Below are 18,094 nucleotides of genomic sequence, written 5' to 3'. Positions count from 1 at the left end.
TAGCTATAAGAAACCAAAGTGTACATTCACACCAGACTCACTCATAATTTACATGTGACAAAGTTTATATCAGATTGTTCTTATTTAATGATTTGATTCCCAGGGGATCAAAAGAGTGTTTTTGTCTGTTTGTCTTTGCCATCGGTGTCTTGTATCTCTTTTGTGATGGTAAAATCACAAAATCCTGACACAAAGGGTGATTCTTTATTTCGAGGTTCTTGTTAGCTTTTTTATAGATGTTTGTCTCAAACAACTGCCCAAATGGGGTTTGTTTTTTGCCAATGATTTTGCCAGCAGCATTGAGGATTCTATTAAGTTTATTTTTATTTTTAATGCTCAGATTGTCATACCAGGCAGTGATACTGAAACTTAAAATATTGCAGATGTGAGCGTGATAAAAAAAATAAATAAATAAATAAATAAAGTTCTGTCCACTTTTCCTGGAAGTTTTAACATTCAATTTTCGTTTCTTCGACTCTCCCAGTTCATTATAACGTACAAATATTACATGGAACATCACCAATCATGGTGGTGTCAGAAGTACACGAATCCAAATGAGGCGGACAACATGCGCTGTGTTTAGACTCATGAGATCTCAAAGACACGGCTAGCTCAAGACAGCCGCGACATTGTCAAATACTCTAAAACAACTGTTAACTCTTGTCACCGAAAAGAAAGAGTACCTTGTGTTCTTATAGAAAAAAAAAGTATTTAATTAATTATTACAAGACAATAGATTAGAATGAATTCTATGAATGAAAAAGGGATGAAGAGTGTCCTAACATAGAAAATATATTTTTCAACCTTTTTTTAATTTTTTTTTTTATTTTCTACATTTTGTGCAGCGGTTTAATTTACTAAAAATGATTTTTATTCACTATTTCTACCAGCTGTAATATGTGATTATGTGTGTTGGGGGTCTTGGAGCGTCATAATGAAGTCAGACGAAAAGGCTACACTACAATTAACTGATGGGTCTAAGAAGTGTTTGTGTATTCCCTCTATATATTAGCTCAGCACGGGTATCTGCTCGTATACTAGCAGGGCCGCCCTTAGATAATTGGAGGCCCTAGGCGAAGTGAATTTGGTGGCTATTTAAAGCCTATTATAGAAACTAACAAATGTTATCTGGGAAGCACCATATCAGCAAATGCCAACCCAGATGATGAGGTGGACTTCTGTGTTGCACATGCCAGTGGTGCTTTTGGCAAGACAAGTGTGGCACCGGAGAGGACTCAGCATATCCACAAAACTGAAAGTCTACAGTGCTGTAGTTCTCCCGTCACTCCTATATGCACCAGAGTTCTGGACTCTTGGACCTTATATTCCCGCCACACCAAAAAGTTAAACTCCTTCCAATTACGCATTGGTCTGACCTCATGGGCTATCAGATACTAAAATCCTAACATCAATGCAACAGTAAAAATATAAGGTCCCAATGTCGATGCGAGATATCGCCTTCACAAACGTCTTCTGTACGCGGAGATGTGTGCAGGAGAGCGCTCCCAACGTCAGTACAAGCGCTTTATAGACACTCTCAACAAGTGTGATATTGACATTCACGGCTGGGAAGCGCTAGCTCTCCATCGCTCCTGATGGCGTGAAGCTGTGTCTCGAGATACGAAGCAAGAACAGTGGCCAGCGTGAAAGAGCGCCGACGAACCAACAACAAAAAGCTGAGAGAAGAAGCCAGCCTATCTGCAACTAGCCAAACATACTCATGCCACGTATGCGGCCGGCTTTTTAAAGTGAGGATTGTACTTTACAGTTTTCTTCCAGTTCATATGATATGAGAAATGAGCTCATCTTCGATCGCGAAGGAGGAGTTATATAGTTATATAATGACTCCAACAATAACATTGGACACAAGTTTAGATAGTTCTTCTCTAAAAAAAATTGTTATGAGTTCTATGCGAGGCCAACCGAAGGCCCTAGGAGGCTGCCTAGCTTGCTTATGTCTAGGCTAGGCTCTAATGGTAGACCAACTTCGCTAGCTCTACGTGGTTTATTTATTTATGTTTGTTTCTAGAGAGCTTTCGGTAAATAGACTAAACATGATCTCTCATCCTCTCCAGTTATCACGCGTGATCCAAGATGGTGGATAGGAAACTGTTTTCATTACTGAATATGTAAACATTAAATGTGTAACAAGTTATTGCATTGAATTAAAAAGATACTGCTTAATTATCAAAGTGCCCATAAATGGGGGCTAAAGATTCGAAGTTGTCTGTAATATCATATGAAGATGCGTCAAAAAGAGGTCTGTTTTTAGATTAACTCGTAAAAACAAACGTTAAAAAGTAACTTAAAAGTCTAATAAATAAAGTCGTTAAATAAAAAAATAAATTTTCATCAATTATTTGTAAATAATAAAATATAAAAATAAAATAAAGAATACAAGATTCTAGAATCTAGATGATACTAGATCTAGACCTCTAAAAATTATCTAGATCTATAAGTCTATATTTATTATAAATAATAGAAATAATCTAGATTTATCATTTAGAGTATTACTGAACTTATTATTAAATATTAATTAGAATATAATTATTTACTATTTTAACTATTTAGATCTATAGTAGTTTATTTAATTCGGACATTACATGAATTCGGACATTCACTGTTTTTGTGGTCATTAAATAGTTATTTTAATATAAAACTAGCGTGCTGTATTAATGTGCTTGTTCATTTTCCAATGATTCTGACCCAATTTCCTTCCATTTATTTGTCTTTTTATGTAAGAAAAACGAATTTCAAATTTGTTAGTCAGGTTGTTGTTTTTTCCTATGTTACCCAGATGACTTTACCTCTTCCTAGGGCCTAGGGTTAAGACTATATTTTTTGATTGGCTAAGTCTAGATACTAATGAGCCCGGCAATATTTATCTGTTTTTGGAGCTGATTTATTTGATTCATAAGCCAATTTGTTTTATTCCATACAAAAAAAAAATTAATAGGGTGTCCGAATTAGATTACGATTTTCGTACCAAAATTTATTTCGGACAGCCAGTTTTGGACATTAATGTTAATGATCTTATATTATATTTTTGTTTGTTTGTTGTTGTTTTTTTTAATAGAGAATAAATGGGTAAATGTTTGGAGTGAGCTTGGTACATTGAAAGAAGTTAAATGCTTAGATCTAGACCTACTAGATAGATCAGATTTATATAGAGAGAATATAGAGGATTCAGTTAGGCAAGAATGGCTATCCTAACCTGTACTATACTACAAAAAATCATCTGTATTAGAAATTTATTAAATTAATAAACAAAAAACACAAAACATTCAACACACATCTAATCATGCAAACATAAAATAAGTCTAAAAGTCGGTGCAGAAGTCATTATCCCAGTGACCTAATTTTGGTAGAATAAGTGTGTTCATATTTTTATTTTTTGTGTTCGTATTTATGCATAGTTTGAAAAAATCTTAATGATTTCATGTGAGGGGTTATGCCTAGGGATCTTAAAATTTAGTTAATGTTAATATAGAATTAAAATCTGAGTTTATTGATGCCTAAATATAGAGACTGTCCGATATAAATTATTGTGTCCGGAATCAAATAATGTGGATCAAATTTGTCCGAATTAAATGAAAACACACGACCTCTTTGACCTTAAATATAATAACAAATATAGGTTAGGGGTATATATATAAGTAGTCATCCTTATTCTCCTTTAACTAAAAAAGATTTTGATACTTCATTTTCTTTTCTATGTCGAAGGATTGTAAAATAATGCGCTGTCAAAGTCAAACTTTCAAATTTGGGCCTATACATGTCCGAATAGCATAAACTACTCTAGTTACATTATCAATAATCATCATCATTATACTTAAACATCTAATTTTCCATTTTGACAATTTTGTTGTGACACTGAGACTAGTGAGACTGAGTCTGAGTACTCTGAGACAGTCTGAGATTGTCTCTGACTCTGTGTCAATGTGTCTGTCATTAGTGTGTGCTGATATAAATATAATAATATTATTAATATAGAAATAACATCAGCCTTAAAAACCAATGACTTAGCAGAGTTTAAATCATTGATTAACATGCATGAGGCAGCATAACTAGATTGACATAGACATAAAATGTGTCGGACTCGTAATTATCTTCATTTTAAATTTTTTTTTAAAGTAACGTCTGAATATATAAGGTGAGATAAGATTTATTCATACAATCTCTAGATTAAGTAGATCTAGATTTAGATCTATTCTAGAGTCTAGATTACATTATTTAAATTATCTATAAAATATATTATATACTAGACTCTATAATAAAAAAGACTTGTCTTCGAGTCCAAAGATTAATGAGGAATGCAGTATTTCCCATGGCTACGTAGTCTCAGCTGTGACCTACATATTTTGCCACCCCAAGGGCAAGCATAACCATTGTCCACTGGTGGTCAATTAAGATTTTCTGTTCTTCGTCTGCTTCTGTCTTCGGCAGCGGATTTTTTTGGTCTCAAATGTGTATCTTATGGCCTTTGTGAGTGACCTCCAGCTGTCTCATCATCATCACTCCTTTGAGTTCCTCATGGAACATAGGGCCTTGACAAAAACACGCCACTCTCCACAGTCTCTTGCTAGCTTTCTGATGGTGTCCCAGCTCTTCCCGGTCTTCTCTGCTTCTTCAAGTACACTGCATCACCATGTTCTTTTTGGTCTTCCTCTGCGTCTTGTTCTCTGGGGGTTCCACTCTAAGGCCTGCCTAGCTATGTTGCTGGTATCTTTTCTAAGGGTGTGACCAATCCATCTCCACTTCCTCTCTAAGATCTGTACTTCTATATTTTTCTGTCCTCTCATCTCCCACAGTTTGGTGTTCTCTACTTTGTCATACCAGTGTATTTTTAGGATATTTCTCAGGCATCTGTTGATGAAGGTCTGTATTTTTTTTTGTTGTGGCTTCAGTTGTTCTCCATGTTTCAGAACCATACAGTAGGACAGCCTTGACATTAGAGTTAAAGATTCTTAGTTTAGTCTTGTTTGAGATGTAAGGAGATTTCCAGGTTGGTTTTAGTTGTGTAAATGTCTGACGTGCTAGATTTATACGGCGTTTAATGTCTTCATCTGTTCCACCTGATATACTGACTACACTCCCAAGGTATATAAAATTTTCTACTTGGTCTATTGTCTGAGAATCCAGTACTATGTCTCCAATTTGTTTATTGTTTACTTTAAGTACTTTAGTTTTTTGGTGGTTTATTTTGAGGCCTACTCTTTTTCCTACTTCACTTAAAGCTGTGACCTTTTCTTGCATATCCTGTAGTCTGTGTGATAATAGGGCTATGTCATCAGCGAATTCCAGATCTTCCAGCTTTTGACTCTATATATAGATACTTTATATTTCTACTAAACTATAATAGCTTAATTATCTTATCTTTTACACTATTATACAGATCTTGCAGCCTTACTTCAAAAGAGAAGATAATTATGTCCAAGGCATTTCATATGTGTCAATATAGAATCTAGATCTATCATCTAGTCTTGCTAGATTCTAGAGTAGACATGTAGTATACTTAACATAGTCATAGAATGATATATTTATAGATCTATATATATACTTATATATTTATATATATAGAATTATAGATCTAGATTCAGCCTAGTTCTAATCTACTTTTTGTTTAAATAATAAGTTGAATAACTGAGTCTGACTAGATGTCACAAAATTTAGGATAGACTTTACTTAGTCAATTAGAACTAAAGTAGATCTAAATCTAGATTCTAGATGAATCTCTGACACTGTTGTCAGTTCATATATTTAAAAAAAAATTATCTTATAAAGATTCTAGAAATAGAATCTATTTATATGACAATGTATAGGTTAAAAACTAATCTAGATCTGTTGGCTTAGCTTTGATTACATTTGAAATTCTTATGAGTGAATTGTATTCAAATTTATCTTTTTTAAAGAAAATTGTTACCTTGAATTCTATGATCTCGATGTTTGTTTATTTTTAAACATATTAATGTTCCTTCTGATTTGAAGATAGTTACAAACCTATTAGGTACATGTTTGTGAACTTTAAACTTTTCAAGTTTTCTCTTGCTTAAAATGAACTGAAGTAAACCGTATTTGAAACCCTTTCTTGACAAGAGATATGCTGAGACTATTTCCAAACAGCATGTGAAAACAGGCAGAGTGTTATAAATATATAGTTCGTCCATCGTGGTTCGATGATGACCACTTTGTCATCCAGGGGTCTGAGGACTTTGCACTGGGGTTTTATGCCTCCTCATGTGGCTGGTGAGACCTATGTGAGCCCGGAATGTTCGGCCGCACACTGGGCAGGTTATTCCAGCTGGAGCTAGTGTCGTTTGTCTTGCTTTTCTTTTCTGGCGTAAATATAAGGTGTCTTTGTACCATTACAACAAATAACATCGACTAGTTTTCTCTCTCACTCTCTCTCTCTCTCTCTCTCTCTTTCATATCCTTGACTCCTGTCATGCAAGATGTGACATTCTGTGAGAATGTGGTCTACTGTTTTGTTGTCCTCTCTGCATTGATGTTAACATGAATTGTAAGATTTTCAATGTGTTTTTCTATAGCAATAAAATTAACATGCTGTGACAATAATTTGGGGTCATTTCCGATGTATTGTATTATTGGGCCGCTGATGCTGGGACTTTGTTCTACATATCTAAAGTGTTCTCTACTAAAGGCAGAGGTTGATTCTTTAAACTTACACAGAATTATGCATTGTCCTTCATTTGTGTGTGATTCAAACCGAAATATTCAAAGTCTAGATTTCCATTGTTGGAAAAGTAGTCTAATTAACCAATCAATTAACTGTTGTGTATTCATTTCATTACAAAGCTCGATTTCCTATTGGATGATTAAAATTTTAATTGTTTTATTTGTGATCGTCATTAAACTTGTTGATACTTTTCAGTGTCAGAGCCGGAACATGCACGGCTTCGAGAGGCCTTTGGTAGAGTTACCTCAGGCCATGGTAACTCTATGTCTGATGCTGCCTTTGTAAGAGAAGTATTATGGGATGGAGTGCCCAGCTCTATTGCCCAGGTTAGTGTTAGTCTACACCATTGTTTTTTTTTTATATTTAAAGTTAAAGTTCCCCTTTCAGACCTTGCAGATGCAGGGCAGATGATGTTAAGGCCATCTGTTTCTTTGTGCAACAGTTAACGTGGAGGATGTCATGTGGCCAGCGTAATAACCAACCGCCTTTACTTTCCCCAACTAAAGCCAGGTACCCATTAAAGTTGGGTGGACTCAGGGGCGACCTAAAAATCCAGAAATTCAAAATACCAGTCTTCACAGATATATTCTAACCCAGGACCCCATTTGTGGAAGCCAACCACTCAGCCACTGTGCCCTCTTTCTTATATTTACAATTTAGCAAATCATTTTACTTATAAAAACCATTTCTCAAAAGATCTATATATATATAGATCTACCTCAATGGCTCGTGGGCTTGGCTGCTGAATAAAGCACCATATTGTTGTATTAAATCTGTTTAAATAACTTCACTGTTAAAACAGAAACTAAAAATGATTGGCCTTAAAGATCCGATGGACTCAGTCAAACTTTGCATGACTTCTAAATCAATCATCATTCATTCTTATATCTCTATTTCCCTTTTGATGACTTCTAAATCAATCATCATTCATTCTTATATCTCTCTTTCCCTTTTGATGACTTCTAAATCAATCATCATTCATTCTTATATCTCTATTTCCCTTTTGATGACTTCTAAATCAATCATCATTCATTCTTATATCTCTATTTCCCTTTTGATGACTTCAAAATCAATCATCATTCATTCTTATATATATTTCCCTTTTTATTTTAAAATCTTTAAATAGTAAAAAATATATATATACATAAATTGATTCCCATGTGGTTTTATTTGCATACAAATGATGACTTTAAAGAATAGAAACTGTTCTCTAAGGCACACATTAGTTTATTTTATAAACTTATTAAAATAATGCACTTTCCTTGAATACTGTTATAAAAAGTAAATAATTAAATTATTTTTATCATCATGTGCTTTAGTTGCTTGAGTGACTGTTACTTAGTTGTATTTGTTATTTAGTTGTATTTTTAGTAGCTATACATTTTGACTAAGCTGGGGAACCACTGCTATCTTGAGTAATATAAATGTTTGCATTCAAATTGGATAGTATGATATTAATCTCACCAAACTGCCTATGCATATGTTCACACCTGCCTGCAACATAGATACACTATACAAAAGCAAAAAAAATATTGTTACAATTCTCTCTCCTAATAAGTCCCTCTGTAACCACTGCTCAACATAAACACATCTAACTCAAGAACTTGTGACAATAACAGTTCCAAAATAATGCAGTACGTTCATTTCATTGGCCTCCTTCAGTCGTAGAACGACTATGGTTCATCCCAGAGCACACTTCCTCGTGTGGCTTTGGAGAGACACTCCCGTCCACAGATAGCGCAGGTCAAGGTGGGTTTTGCTTCGGTGGTAGAGGAGCTGGCCATTTTTCGGATTGTACGGTACTTTAATGAAATAAATAACAGCCAATACGGCACAATTGGCAGCACAACAAACTGACTAGAAATGTGACATTGTACATCACTATACTGCTGTAATAAACTCTACTGTCTCTCTATCTCATCCTGGACACATATGGATGGATATGGATGGCTGCCTGGTCGTGCGGTTTGCGCGCTGGACTGTCGTTTGGATTTATCGATGGTCCCGGGTTCAAACCCTGCCCGCTCCCATCCCCCGTCGTCCTGTGGGAGGTTTGGACTAGGAAGTAAACTATCTTCAACTCTGAAGGAACATCCGAAACATGTAAAACATATGTTTCACTCGAGGACTCACTTCACCCAGACTTACTTCGTGGCTGACTAACAGTCCTGGTCTCCTTGCTGTCTTGAACTGAGCTCCTTTCAAACTGTCTCTGGTCCACAAAGGCTTTTGATCACATGACCATAACATGTGTCATATTTGCATGTGCTAGTAGTACTTTCACTTGTCCATTGACAGCCGTCGACCTGTGTCGTTTGCCTAACCATATCTCTCCACCAATCCAGTTACAACCATATCAACCAAAATGTAAACCTGAAGCTTTCTTGGTTTTAAGAGCTTAGAAATATTTGGAGCCTGTTTGCTGTTGCAATGGACTAGTTGGGATATCTGTAGTTCATTGTTACAATTTGGGAAGTGCTGTCAACTAATGCCCTTTGCTTGTTTTTATCTGCAGTTAATCTACAGAGGCTATGGCGGCACATCCAAAGGCTTAGGATTCAAGGACCTGCTCTGTGGTCTTGTCATCCTGACTAAAGGCACTAAAGAGGAGAAGATGAAATGTAAGTTATGGTTGTAAATGTAAGTTATGGTTATAAATGTAAGTTATGGTTGTAAATGTAAGTTATGGTTGTAAATGTAAGTTATGGTTGTAAATGTAAGTTATGGTTGTAAATGTAAGTTATGGTTGTAAATGTAAGTTATGGTTGTAAATGTAAGTATGGTTGTAAATGTAAGTTATGGTTGTAAATGTTTCAGCTATGATTTCTAATCTTCTATTATATTTCTTTTATTGGGGAAGGGAAGTATTCAATTTATTGCCATTGTTATTATTTATTTATCGACTGTGTTGTTATGATTTCAGTAATATTTGCCATGTACTGCGATGAGTCCTGCAGTTATGTGCAAAAAGATGAAATGGACAGACGTGTGCTAGAAACAGAAGGCCAGGTCTCCTCTGCCCTGTGTAGTCTCTTCAAAGAGGTAAAGTTTTTCTTGTTAGTTTTATCTAGATATTAAATACAGTGAAGATACAAAAATTTTTTACTATAAGCTTAACAAAAGGATTTTTGCAAATTAATAAATTTAGTGTCCACCAAAAGGGTGAATAGCTGCTATTAGTTTTGTGTGGTCTGTCTGTCCGTCCTTTTTTGTTTGGACAGAGAAGAGATAAGGTTGTGGTTGTTGATAGTGTGTAGCTCATAGCTTATGATATTTATGCTGAAAATATTAAAACCTGCCTTGGTAAACCTTTTGGGGGGCAAGGATCGATTCTGAGTAAGTATTTCCACATAAACTATCACTGTAAGCTTGTTTTTTTTTTGTGTGGACAAAATGAATAGCAGTTTATATTTTTTTATTTTACTAGAATCTAAAAGTTCTTTTATTATTCTGCTAAATTTGGAAATTATTTATATAAACTTGTATTCTAACTGAAATACCTGACTTTGCTTTCAGCACTTTAAAAAAAAAAATCCCAATGATTACCAAATAAATACTTGATTGACTGCATTGTCTTTTAAGTTACAAATTAACTTTTAACTTAAACCTAGATCTAATGCTCTAAAATTAGGCTTAACTGATCCATCTGAGCACATTTTAGGTAATTTAGAGCACCCAGTATAGAGGTTAAATGTTCTGACATATTTAATGGAATGTAATTTCGAAACTTTTATCAAGATGATCAAATGGTATTTATTTCATTGATGATGTCTTGTTGTTTTTTTAAATAGATCTATGTATTACTTATGTATTGTAATAAAATCAATAATTCATTATAAAATCCTTAAAATCCTTTTTGCAAGCTAGAAATCAGTTTATCTTCATTATCTTCCTATTAATGTTGAACTACATTTAGATCTGAATAAGAGTTATAGAAGTTAGTAAACTCAGAACATACATGAAGGTATTCCTCCTTCTAATGTTTATTTTTTTGTTTAGTCTGACCAGGTTTCGTATGAGCAGTTCTCTGCGTGGCTGAAGCAGCACCCTGATGCGACTATCATTAGCAAGTGGCTTCTGATGGAGTCCTCCAGTCTGTCTCTTTCTGGAGACCATGACACGCCAACCTTTTACCAAACCTTAGCAGGAGTCACTCACTGTAAGTGTTCATCATCTCTGTAAGTGTGAGTGCGTACCTTGGGTCAAGTAATATTCATTCCAAACTTTTTTTTTTTTTTTTTTAAAGTTTTTATATAATGACGGAAAAATATTTTAAAAAGCTTAGATCTACTGGATATCTTGATCATAAACTAATTAAATGATAGGTCTTTAATTTTTTTCATAAAAAAAAAAAAGAAAATTCAGATGATATTATTTCATTTTGTTTTTCTTGGTGTGATTATTGTTTGTAAAATCAGGATGTGATATAAGTTATAACTTTATCCTCTGCCACAACTTAGCACCGGAGGCGCAGTAGAGGCTAAGAGGTAAAGAGCTCGACTTTTGAACTGGGGGGTCCCAAGTTTGAATCCTGGCGGAGACAGAGTTTTTTTTACTTTCGGAATCTTTAGGGCACCTTTGAGTCCTCCCAGCACTAATGGGTACCTGACATTAGTTGGGGAAAAGTAAAGGCGGTAGGTCATTTTGCTGGCCAGATGACACCCTCGTTAACCATGGGCCACAGAAACAGATGACCCTTACATCATCTGCCCTAGGGATCACAAGGTCTGAAAGGGGAACTTTATTTTACAACTAAGCAGCCAAGAAGTCTAGTTTAAAATTAGATTCATTATTACTTCCTAAGACAACACTCATAACAGGAACTGTTCCTGTTGTAAAATAAAAGCAGTTTTCTAGCTTCATTTGTTTTTTTCACATTCTTAAAAGCTTTCCTACAACTCTGCGGTAATGAACCACAGGAAATATTCTTGATGAGGTAAAACTCACACTTTATGTCATAGATTCAGATCTAAGTCATATTGTTTTTATCTGTCAGATGACTTTCACCCAAGTATAACATTTCAAATAATTCTCTGAACCAAAAGATTTTGGTAGAAACATCAAGATATTCTCTATACTTTAAAAAACTATAACTGCTGCTAATATGTGATATAATTATTTTTTTAAATCAAATTTTAAAAATATTTTTCAGTGGAAGAAAGAGAAATCTTGGAACTTGAGAAACGCTATTGGTTTTTGAAAGGATTATCTAAGACAGGTCGATTCGACCTAGACCTATTCAAAACTCAAGTTTGTCCTCCTATGCCAGAGAAACTTTGTGAATGTAAGTGAAATTTGATTTATTTGCTATCAAATCTTATGTTTTAAGTCAGCTTTACTTCAAGCAAAACTTGGCAAGTCAATTCTCATCTAGTTCTCCTAGAAAATCTTGGCTGTTGAGCTGATGGCTTCAAGCTAGTGTCACACGCAAAATAGTGAACTTGTTGTACTTTATTTTACTTTGGTGAATTTAGTGAATGCAGAGTGTGAAAGTGTAAATAGTGAAATGAGTTAGGTAGGACTGGAAGTAAGGTCGTAGGAGAGGTCGCTGTGGGCTGGTGTGCCCCCCAGAGACTGTTAGGTTTAGGGTCTGAGGTCTGGTAGGGTTAAAATTATTAAAATTTGTGTCTGGACAATGAATTACTCTCACCGTTTTACATTTACTCACTGGTTTGAGCCTGTGATTCACTCGTAGGCTGATGCCTTAAAATGGATGAAACTTCTGTCTAAGAAAAAAAGATTAATTACATCTAAAGGTTTGAGGGTATTACTTTGGAAGGGGAAGTAATGCCTGTTTATAAAGTGTCAGTAAAAAAAAAAATGTTCACATTATCGTTGCAGCATTATTTACAGCATTTGATGAAAATTGTGACAACCATATAGACTTTAAGGAAATGGCTTGTGGGATATCTGCTTGTTGCCGTGGTCCTTCACTAGAGAGACAGAAATGTAAGTATTAGCTGTGTTGATGAACTGTCAATAGGGTTTCTATTACAAATTGATTTCAAATGGATATATTGTCATCTCCTGACATTCTTATGAAAATGGATTGAACTTTGCAGATTTACAAAGGAATGGGGAAGCTAGTTGTTTCTTTATTTTTAAAATTATTGTATTTCCTATTTTAGCTTTTCTTCTGACACCATGCTGAGACCTGGTGCCTTGCTATTTTTTAGAAACCTCTTTAGTCCTGATTGGGCTTGTCCTCATCTTAAGGTTGTCATCTGGGGGTGGGTCTTCAAATGTAAAAGTCAGTTGGTATGATATTTGATATTTTGGTTTTTTGGCACATCATCACAATTTAGGCCATGTTGCGCCTAAAGGTCAAGTTGTTAGGCAGTTGGTTTTATGTCACCTTGAAGAGTTCTACCCACACAGAGGGAACTTTACCATTGGAGATACGTGATTGTACTGTTTTCACTTTCCACTATATAATTTAGGCCTATACACAATTAATATACAACATAACCCAAATATTCAAAATATGTTATTGATCACATAGGATCCTTGGAACCCATTATGAGTCTTTGATCAGTGAGCCATATATATATATATATATATATATATATAATTATATTTCTTGAATCATTGTTCTGCATACATGGTAGTCTACTTGGCCATGAATCACAGAAAAGGGGAACTAGACATGTCCTTTATTTTTGACAGATATTTCTTTGTCCATTAATATCCACTCTGGTAATTGGTGGGGAATGCTTTTGAAATAATTTTGTCTTGACTTTAATAAACTATATACGATGTTGTCCATAGAACTTAAAGAACATAATGAAACATTTCTTCGACTCGTGTCCAAGTTTTATTGTTTTTATTGTTTCAGTTTGTTTCAAAGTGTTTGATGCTGACCATGACCTGCGGCTCAGCGAACAGGAAGTGGTAGCCATGCTTGAGAATTTAAATGTCGTGAGGAGGGTGTACAACTCTGACGCAACATTGGTGAATGTTATACACTTTTAGTTTACGTTTTGAATTGTTTCCCTTGAATTTGTCGAAATTCTTTTATGTCTCACCTCGCTGGAATGGTCACTGTCGCCAACTTTTTGTTTCTTTCAATCAGTGAACAATGTTAGTCACTTTAGACTAGCTCTGCTGTTTTTCTATCTACAGATATGCCTAAAAAAAATTAAAATTTGCATAATTTATTCATTTATATATTCCATCACAGCTTGTAAAATGTCTTAAAATTTAGATTATTGGTTAATCACTGTTTCATCAACATTCTGGTCTTGGTTTTGGTTTACATCACTATTATATCAACATCTTGGTTTTGTGTACTTTTCAACTTTTCTTAATTTGAATATTCTTTATAATATCTTAACAAGCCAAGTTTGGTTCTTAACTCTTTCAGTGCGAATTATTTTGATAGAAAAAAATGAAGCTTTCCGGGATTTACTTGCTGGGAGTAACGCCGCACTGTAAGAGTTAATTAACTGCTAAACTGATATCCAGCCTTGGGGAAAATTGTGCTTAACTTAACAATCTTTTTTGCACATTTTGGACTTTGTAGCAAACGCTAGAATGGGAGAGATGACATATTGCTTTTTACTCATTCTGCCCCAGCCTGCTTTTGTTTAGAAAGAGATTAAAATGTGTCTTCCATATTTTGACTCTGACAGAATCTGCAAGACTTGCCCGTGATAGATCCTCATATAGTAGCCAGAGAAATTCTATCATGTCATGACCTCAACAAAGTAAGCATAACTCTGTCATCACATCAGTTATGTCCCTTTGTTTACCATTGGCATTCAGCATCAGTTCTCTCCCTTATTCATCATTGACATTATGATGTCTCTTCATATCTTGCACATGCATTGTCTTTCGTATAGCAAATCATAGTCATTCTTTGAAGAATATATTTGTCAAACAAAGTACCAAGATACCAAACTCTGTTGATGTTAGCAACAATCTAATATATGTTATTGAATGTAAGGTGTATGCTTATATGTCCTGCATAGAAATCAAAATTGTTTGCCACAAAATTTGATAAAACTTGGCATAAATGTTTCTTAGAGCATGGTGGAGACAATGGTGTATGTTTAATGCCCCACCCACAACACAGGGCCCTAAAAATAAAATAAAAATATACTTTCATTTATCTATTTTAAAGAATGAAACTTATTTACAAATCAAGTATATTCGTTTTCACAGTATTGTATTAAGTTCTGATTACAAATCATCTGAAATTATCCTTTTTCCAATGGAAATGTAGTTTTAAATAAGCACTTGCATATTTTCTTGTCCATTGTACAACTTGGTTGAGCTAAACTAAAATAAAAAGTGTAGTTCCAGTGGACGAACATAAGTATGGTTTATCTTGGAATCTTGTTATATTAACACATTGAAGCAGTCATGTTAGGTTCCACAGATTAGGTAAAAATGTATGTAATTATTCGCCTACAAGAGTCTGTTGCTGTTTTATATGATAAGGATTAACTGTATTGAGTTTGGGATTATGAATTGTAAATGTGTACAACATATTGTAACAAGTTAATTGTGAATGAATACATGAGTGTGATTTTCTGTTCCTTAGGAAGGATCACTGACATTGGAAGATTACCTTTTGTGGACAGTGAACAACCAACTGACCACAGATTTTTTAGAACTTCTTAGTCAGGTATATGAATTACATCCACTACTGTTTCTTCCTTTTTCTATCTTGAGCCATCTTTCCATGTCTTTGGTGGAATGTTGGTTTATGTATGTTTTACATGTTTCGAGTGTTAGAATTGGAAGATTCTTTAATGGTAAAGATTTTTCCAACACAGATCATGTGAAAATAATTCAGCTTCTCAACATGTCCACATTCTAGAGGCGTGCAATAATGTCTTTACCAAATATTTCTGGATATTCTGCCAAAGGATGCATTGAATTGGCAATATGAAAGTGTATTTCATTAGAAGTGTTTCAATTCCAGTGTGACAGGTTAATAACATGAATTTTAATGAGTTTGTTTCATTTCAGATCTGTCACATTGTTCTTGGGTTATTTCCAAAAACTAAAGAAGAAGAAGGAAGAATTATCCAGTAAGTTTTTGGGGTTTTTTTTTTGTTCATTCAACTAATATATTTATAGACAACAAAAAACCCATTTTTTTAATATGTCTTGATCAGATTCCCTGGGCTTGACTGTTCATCATGACATTATCAACCTTGTTTTTTTTTTCCACTGTATATACTTGGTTTTTTTTTTCTTGGTTCATTCAACTAATATAACAACCAAAAAAAAAAACATTTTTTAATATGTCTTGATCAGATTCCCTGGGCTTGACTGCTCATCATGACATGTGTTTTTTTTTCACTGTATATACTTGGTTTTTTTTTTTTCTGTCATTATTTGAAAAAGATTTGTAACTTGCACACAAAAGAATGATGCATTTATTTGTATTTTTTCAGGCATTGGCTGGAAAGGGAAAGTCGCAAGTCCCTTGAAATAGGTCAAGTCTGGTATTTGGTCAGTATGCAATGGTGGACCATGTGGCTGGATTATGTCTGTGTGGAGGCATGTATATGAGTATAGGACTTCTGTAGCTTCTATAAATTAGGACTTCTGTGGCTTATATAAGTTAGGACTTCTGTAGCTTATATAAGTTAGGACTTCTGTAGCTTATATAAGTTAGGACTTCTGTAGCTTATATAAGTTAGGACTTCTGTAGCTTATATAAGTTAGGACTTCTGTAGCTTATATAAATTAGGACTTCTGTAGCTTATGTAAGTTAGGACTTCTGTGGCTTATATAAGTTAGGACTTCTGTAGCTTATATAAGTTAGGACTTCTGTAGCTTATGTAAGTTAGGACTTCTGTGGCTTATATAAGTTAGGACTTCTGTAGCTTATATAAGTTAGGACTTCTGTGGCTTATATAAGTTAGGACTTCTGTGGCTTATATAAGTTAGGACTTCTGTAGCTTATATAAGTTAGGACTTCTGTAGCTTATATAAGTTAGGACTTCTGTAGCTTATATAAATTAGGACTTCTGTAGCTTATGTAAGTTAGGACTTCTGTGGCTTATATAAGTTAGGACTTCTGTAGCTTATATAAGTTAGGACTTCTGTGGCTTATATAAGTTAGGACTTCTGTAGCTTATATAAGTTAGGACTTCTGTGGCTTATATAAGTTAGGACTTCTGTGGCTTATATAAGTTAGGACTTCTGTAGCTTATATAAGTTAGGACTTCTGTAGCTTATATAAGTTAGGACTTCTGTAGCTTATATAAATTAGGACTTCTGTAGCTTATGTAAGTTAGGACTTCTGTGGCTTATATAAGTTAGGACTTCTGTAGCTTATATAAGTTAGGACTTCTGTGGCTTATATAAGTTAGGACTTCTGTAGCTTATGTAAGTTAGGACTTCTGTGGCTTATATAAGTTAGGACTTCTGTAGCTTATATAAGTTAGGACTTCTGTAGCTTATATAAATTAGGACTTCTGTAGCTTATGTAAGTTAGGACTTCTGTGGCTTATATAAGTTAGGACTTCTGTAGCTTATATAAGTTAGGACTTCTGTGGCTTATATAAGTTAGGACTTCTGTAGCTTATATAAGTTAGGACTTCTGTGGCTTATATAAGTTAGGACTTCTGTAGCTTATATAAGTTAGGACTTCTGTGGCTTATATAAGTTAGGACTTCTGTAGCTTATATAAGTTAGGACTTCTGTAGCTTCTATAAGTTAGGAAGAAAATATGAAATTTTGTTTCGTATCAGAGCCTTTTAACTTTTCTATATTTTTACTTTTCAGCAGACGGACACACTAACACGCCCACACAAGGTGCTCAAGAGCAAACACACGAGTGTGCCCTTGTCTTGGGAAGAGGAGTCTGTGATTATGGTCGGGTCGTCTCGTCCTGGCCCTGACACTAGCAGTCAGACTTACAGGTAATGAATATTTTGTGACATGGAAACATCAACCCAGATGTAGAACTTTTGGCTTATAAAACATAAGCAGATATTGTTGATTAAAACAAAGTTTGTTGTTTTTTCACCATGTTTTATTGATGCTGGTTCTTCTGTCAGGGTTCCAATTTATATATATTGCTGCTGCTTGTCTCTTGTGTTGTTGTGTTTCTTGACTTGGTTCCTGTGGCTCACTAGGGGTTTCTTGAATATTAAATAATACTAGCTTGATACTTTCTTGGTTACTCAATTTATAATTCATCAATACTTGCTTAACTCAAATACCAACACTTAATATACATTAACTCCAACTCCTTATATTAATGAATATCGATAATACTTTAATACTTAATAAAGCACACAATTATATCACTCTTATGAAATAGTAATACACAAAACACCAGTCCATCAACTTATAAATATATAAATGCATAAATACCAGTCCAGGAAGTAAACGTCCAACCTTCCTGGACCGGGAGCAAGACCTTACTGACTT

General features: G+C 34.4%; 1 protein-coding gene across 2 annotated transcripts in view; it reads left to right on the top strand.

Annotated features, from left to right (window-relative positions):
- The first annotated feature begins 2,065 nt into the window (after window positions 1-2,065).
- The window catches only part of LOC106078910 (ubiquitin carboxyl-terminal hydrolase 32-like), a 62,120-nt gene continuing 46,091 nt past the window's right edge, over window positions 2,066-18,094 (top strand). The window contains exons 1-13 of one of the 2 annotated variants that reach the window (XM_056006030.1): window positions 2,066-2,260; window positions 6,893-7,023; window positions 9,213-9,318; window positions 9,621-9,739; window positions 10,697-10,856; window positions 11,850-11,981; window positions 12,539-12,646; window positions 13,533-13,648; window positions 14,329-14,403; window positions 15,243-15,326; window positions 15,674-15,735; window positions 16,105-16,210; window positions 17,444-17,580. In XM_056006030.1, coding sequence (XP_055862005.1) covers window positions 2,203-2,260; window positions 6,893-7,023; window positions 9,213-9,318; window positions 9,621-9,739; window positions 10,697-10,856; window positions 11,850-11,981; window positions 12,539-12,646; window positions 13,533-13,648; window positions 14,329-14,403; window positions 15,243-15,326; window positions 15,674-15,735; window positions 16,105-16,210; window positions 17,444-17,580 — 1,394 coding nt within the window. In that variant the 5' untranslated portion in view covers window positions 2,066-2,202. The remainder of the gene's footprint in view (window positions 2,261-6,892; window positions 7,024-9,212; window positions 9,319-9,620; window positions 9,740-10,696; window positions 10,857-11,849; window positions 11,982-12,538; window positions 12,647-13,532; window positions 13,649-14,328; window positions 14,404-15,242; window positions 15,327-15,673; window positions 15,736-16,104; window positions 16,211-17,443; window positions 17,581-18,094) is intronic. The other variant, XM_056006031.1, reaches the window with a different exon arrangement.

This window comes from Biomphalaria glabrata, chromosome 12 (genome assembly GCF_947242115.1).
Source record: "Biomphalaria glabrata chromosome 12, xgBioGlab47.1, whole genome shotgun sequence".
NCBI classification, from domain to species: Eukaryota; Metazoa; Mollusca; class Gastropoda; family Planorbidae; genus Biomphalaria; species Biomphalaria glabrata.
Note: the sequence above shows the minus strand (reverse complement) of the source record. Positions and strands in the feature narration are given on the sequence as shown.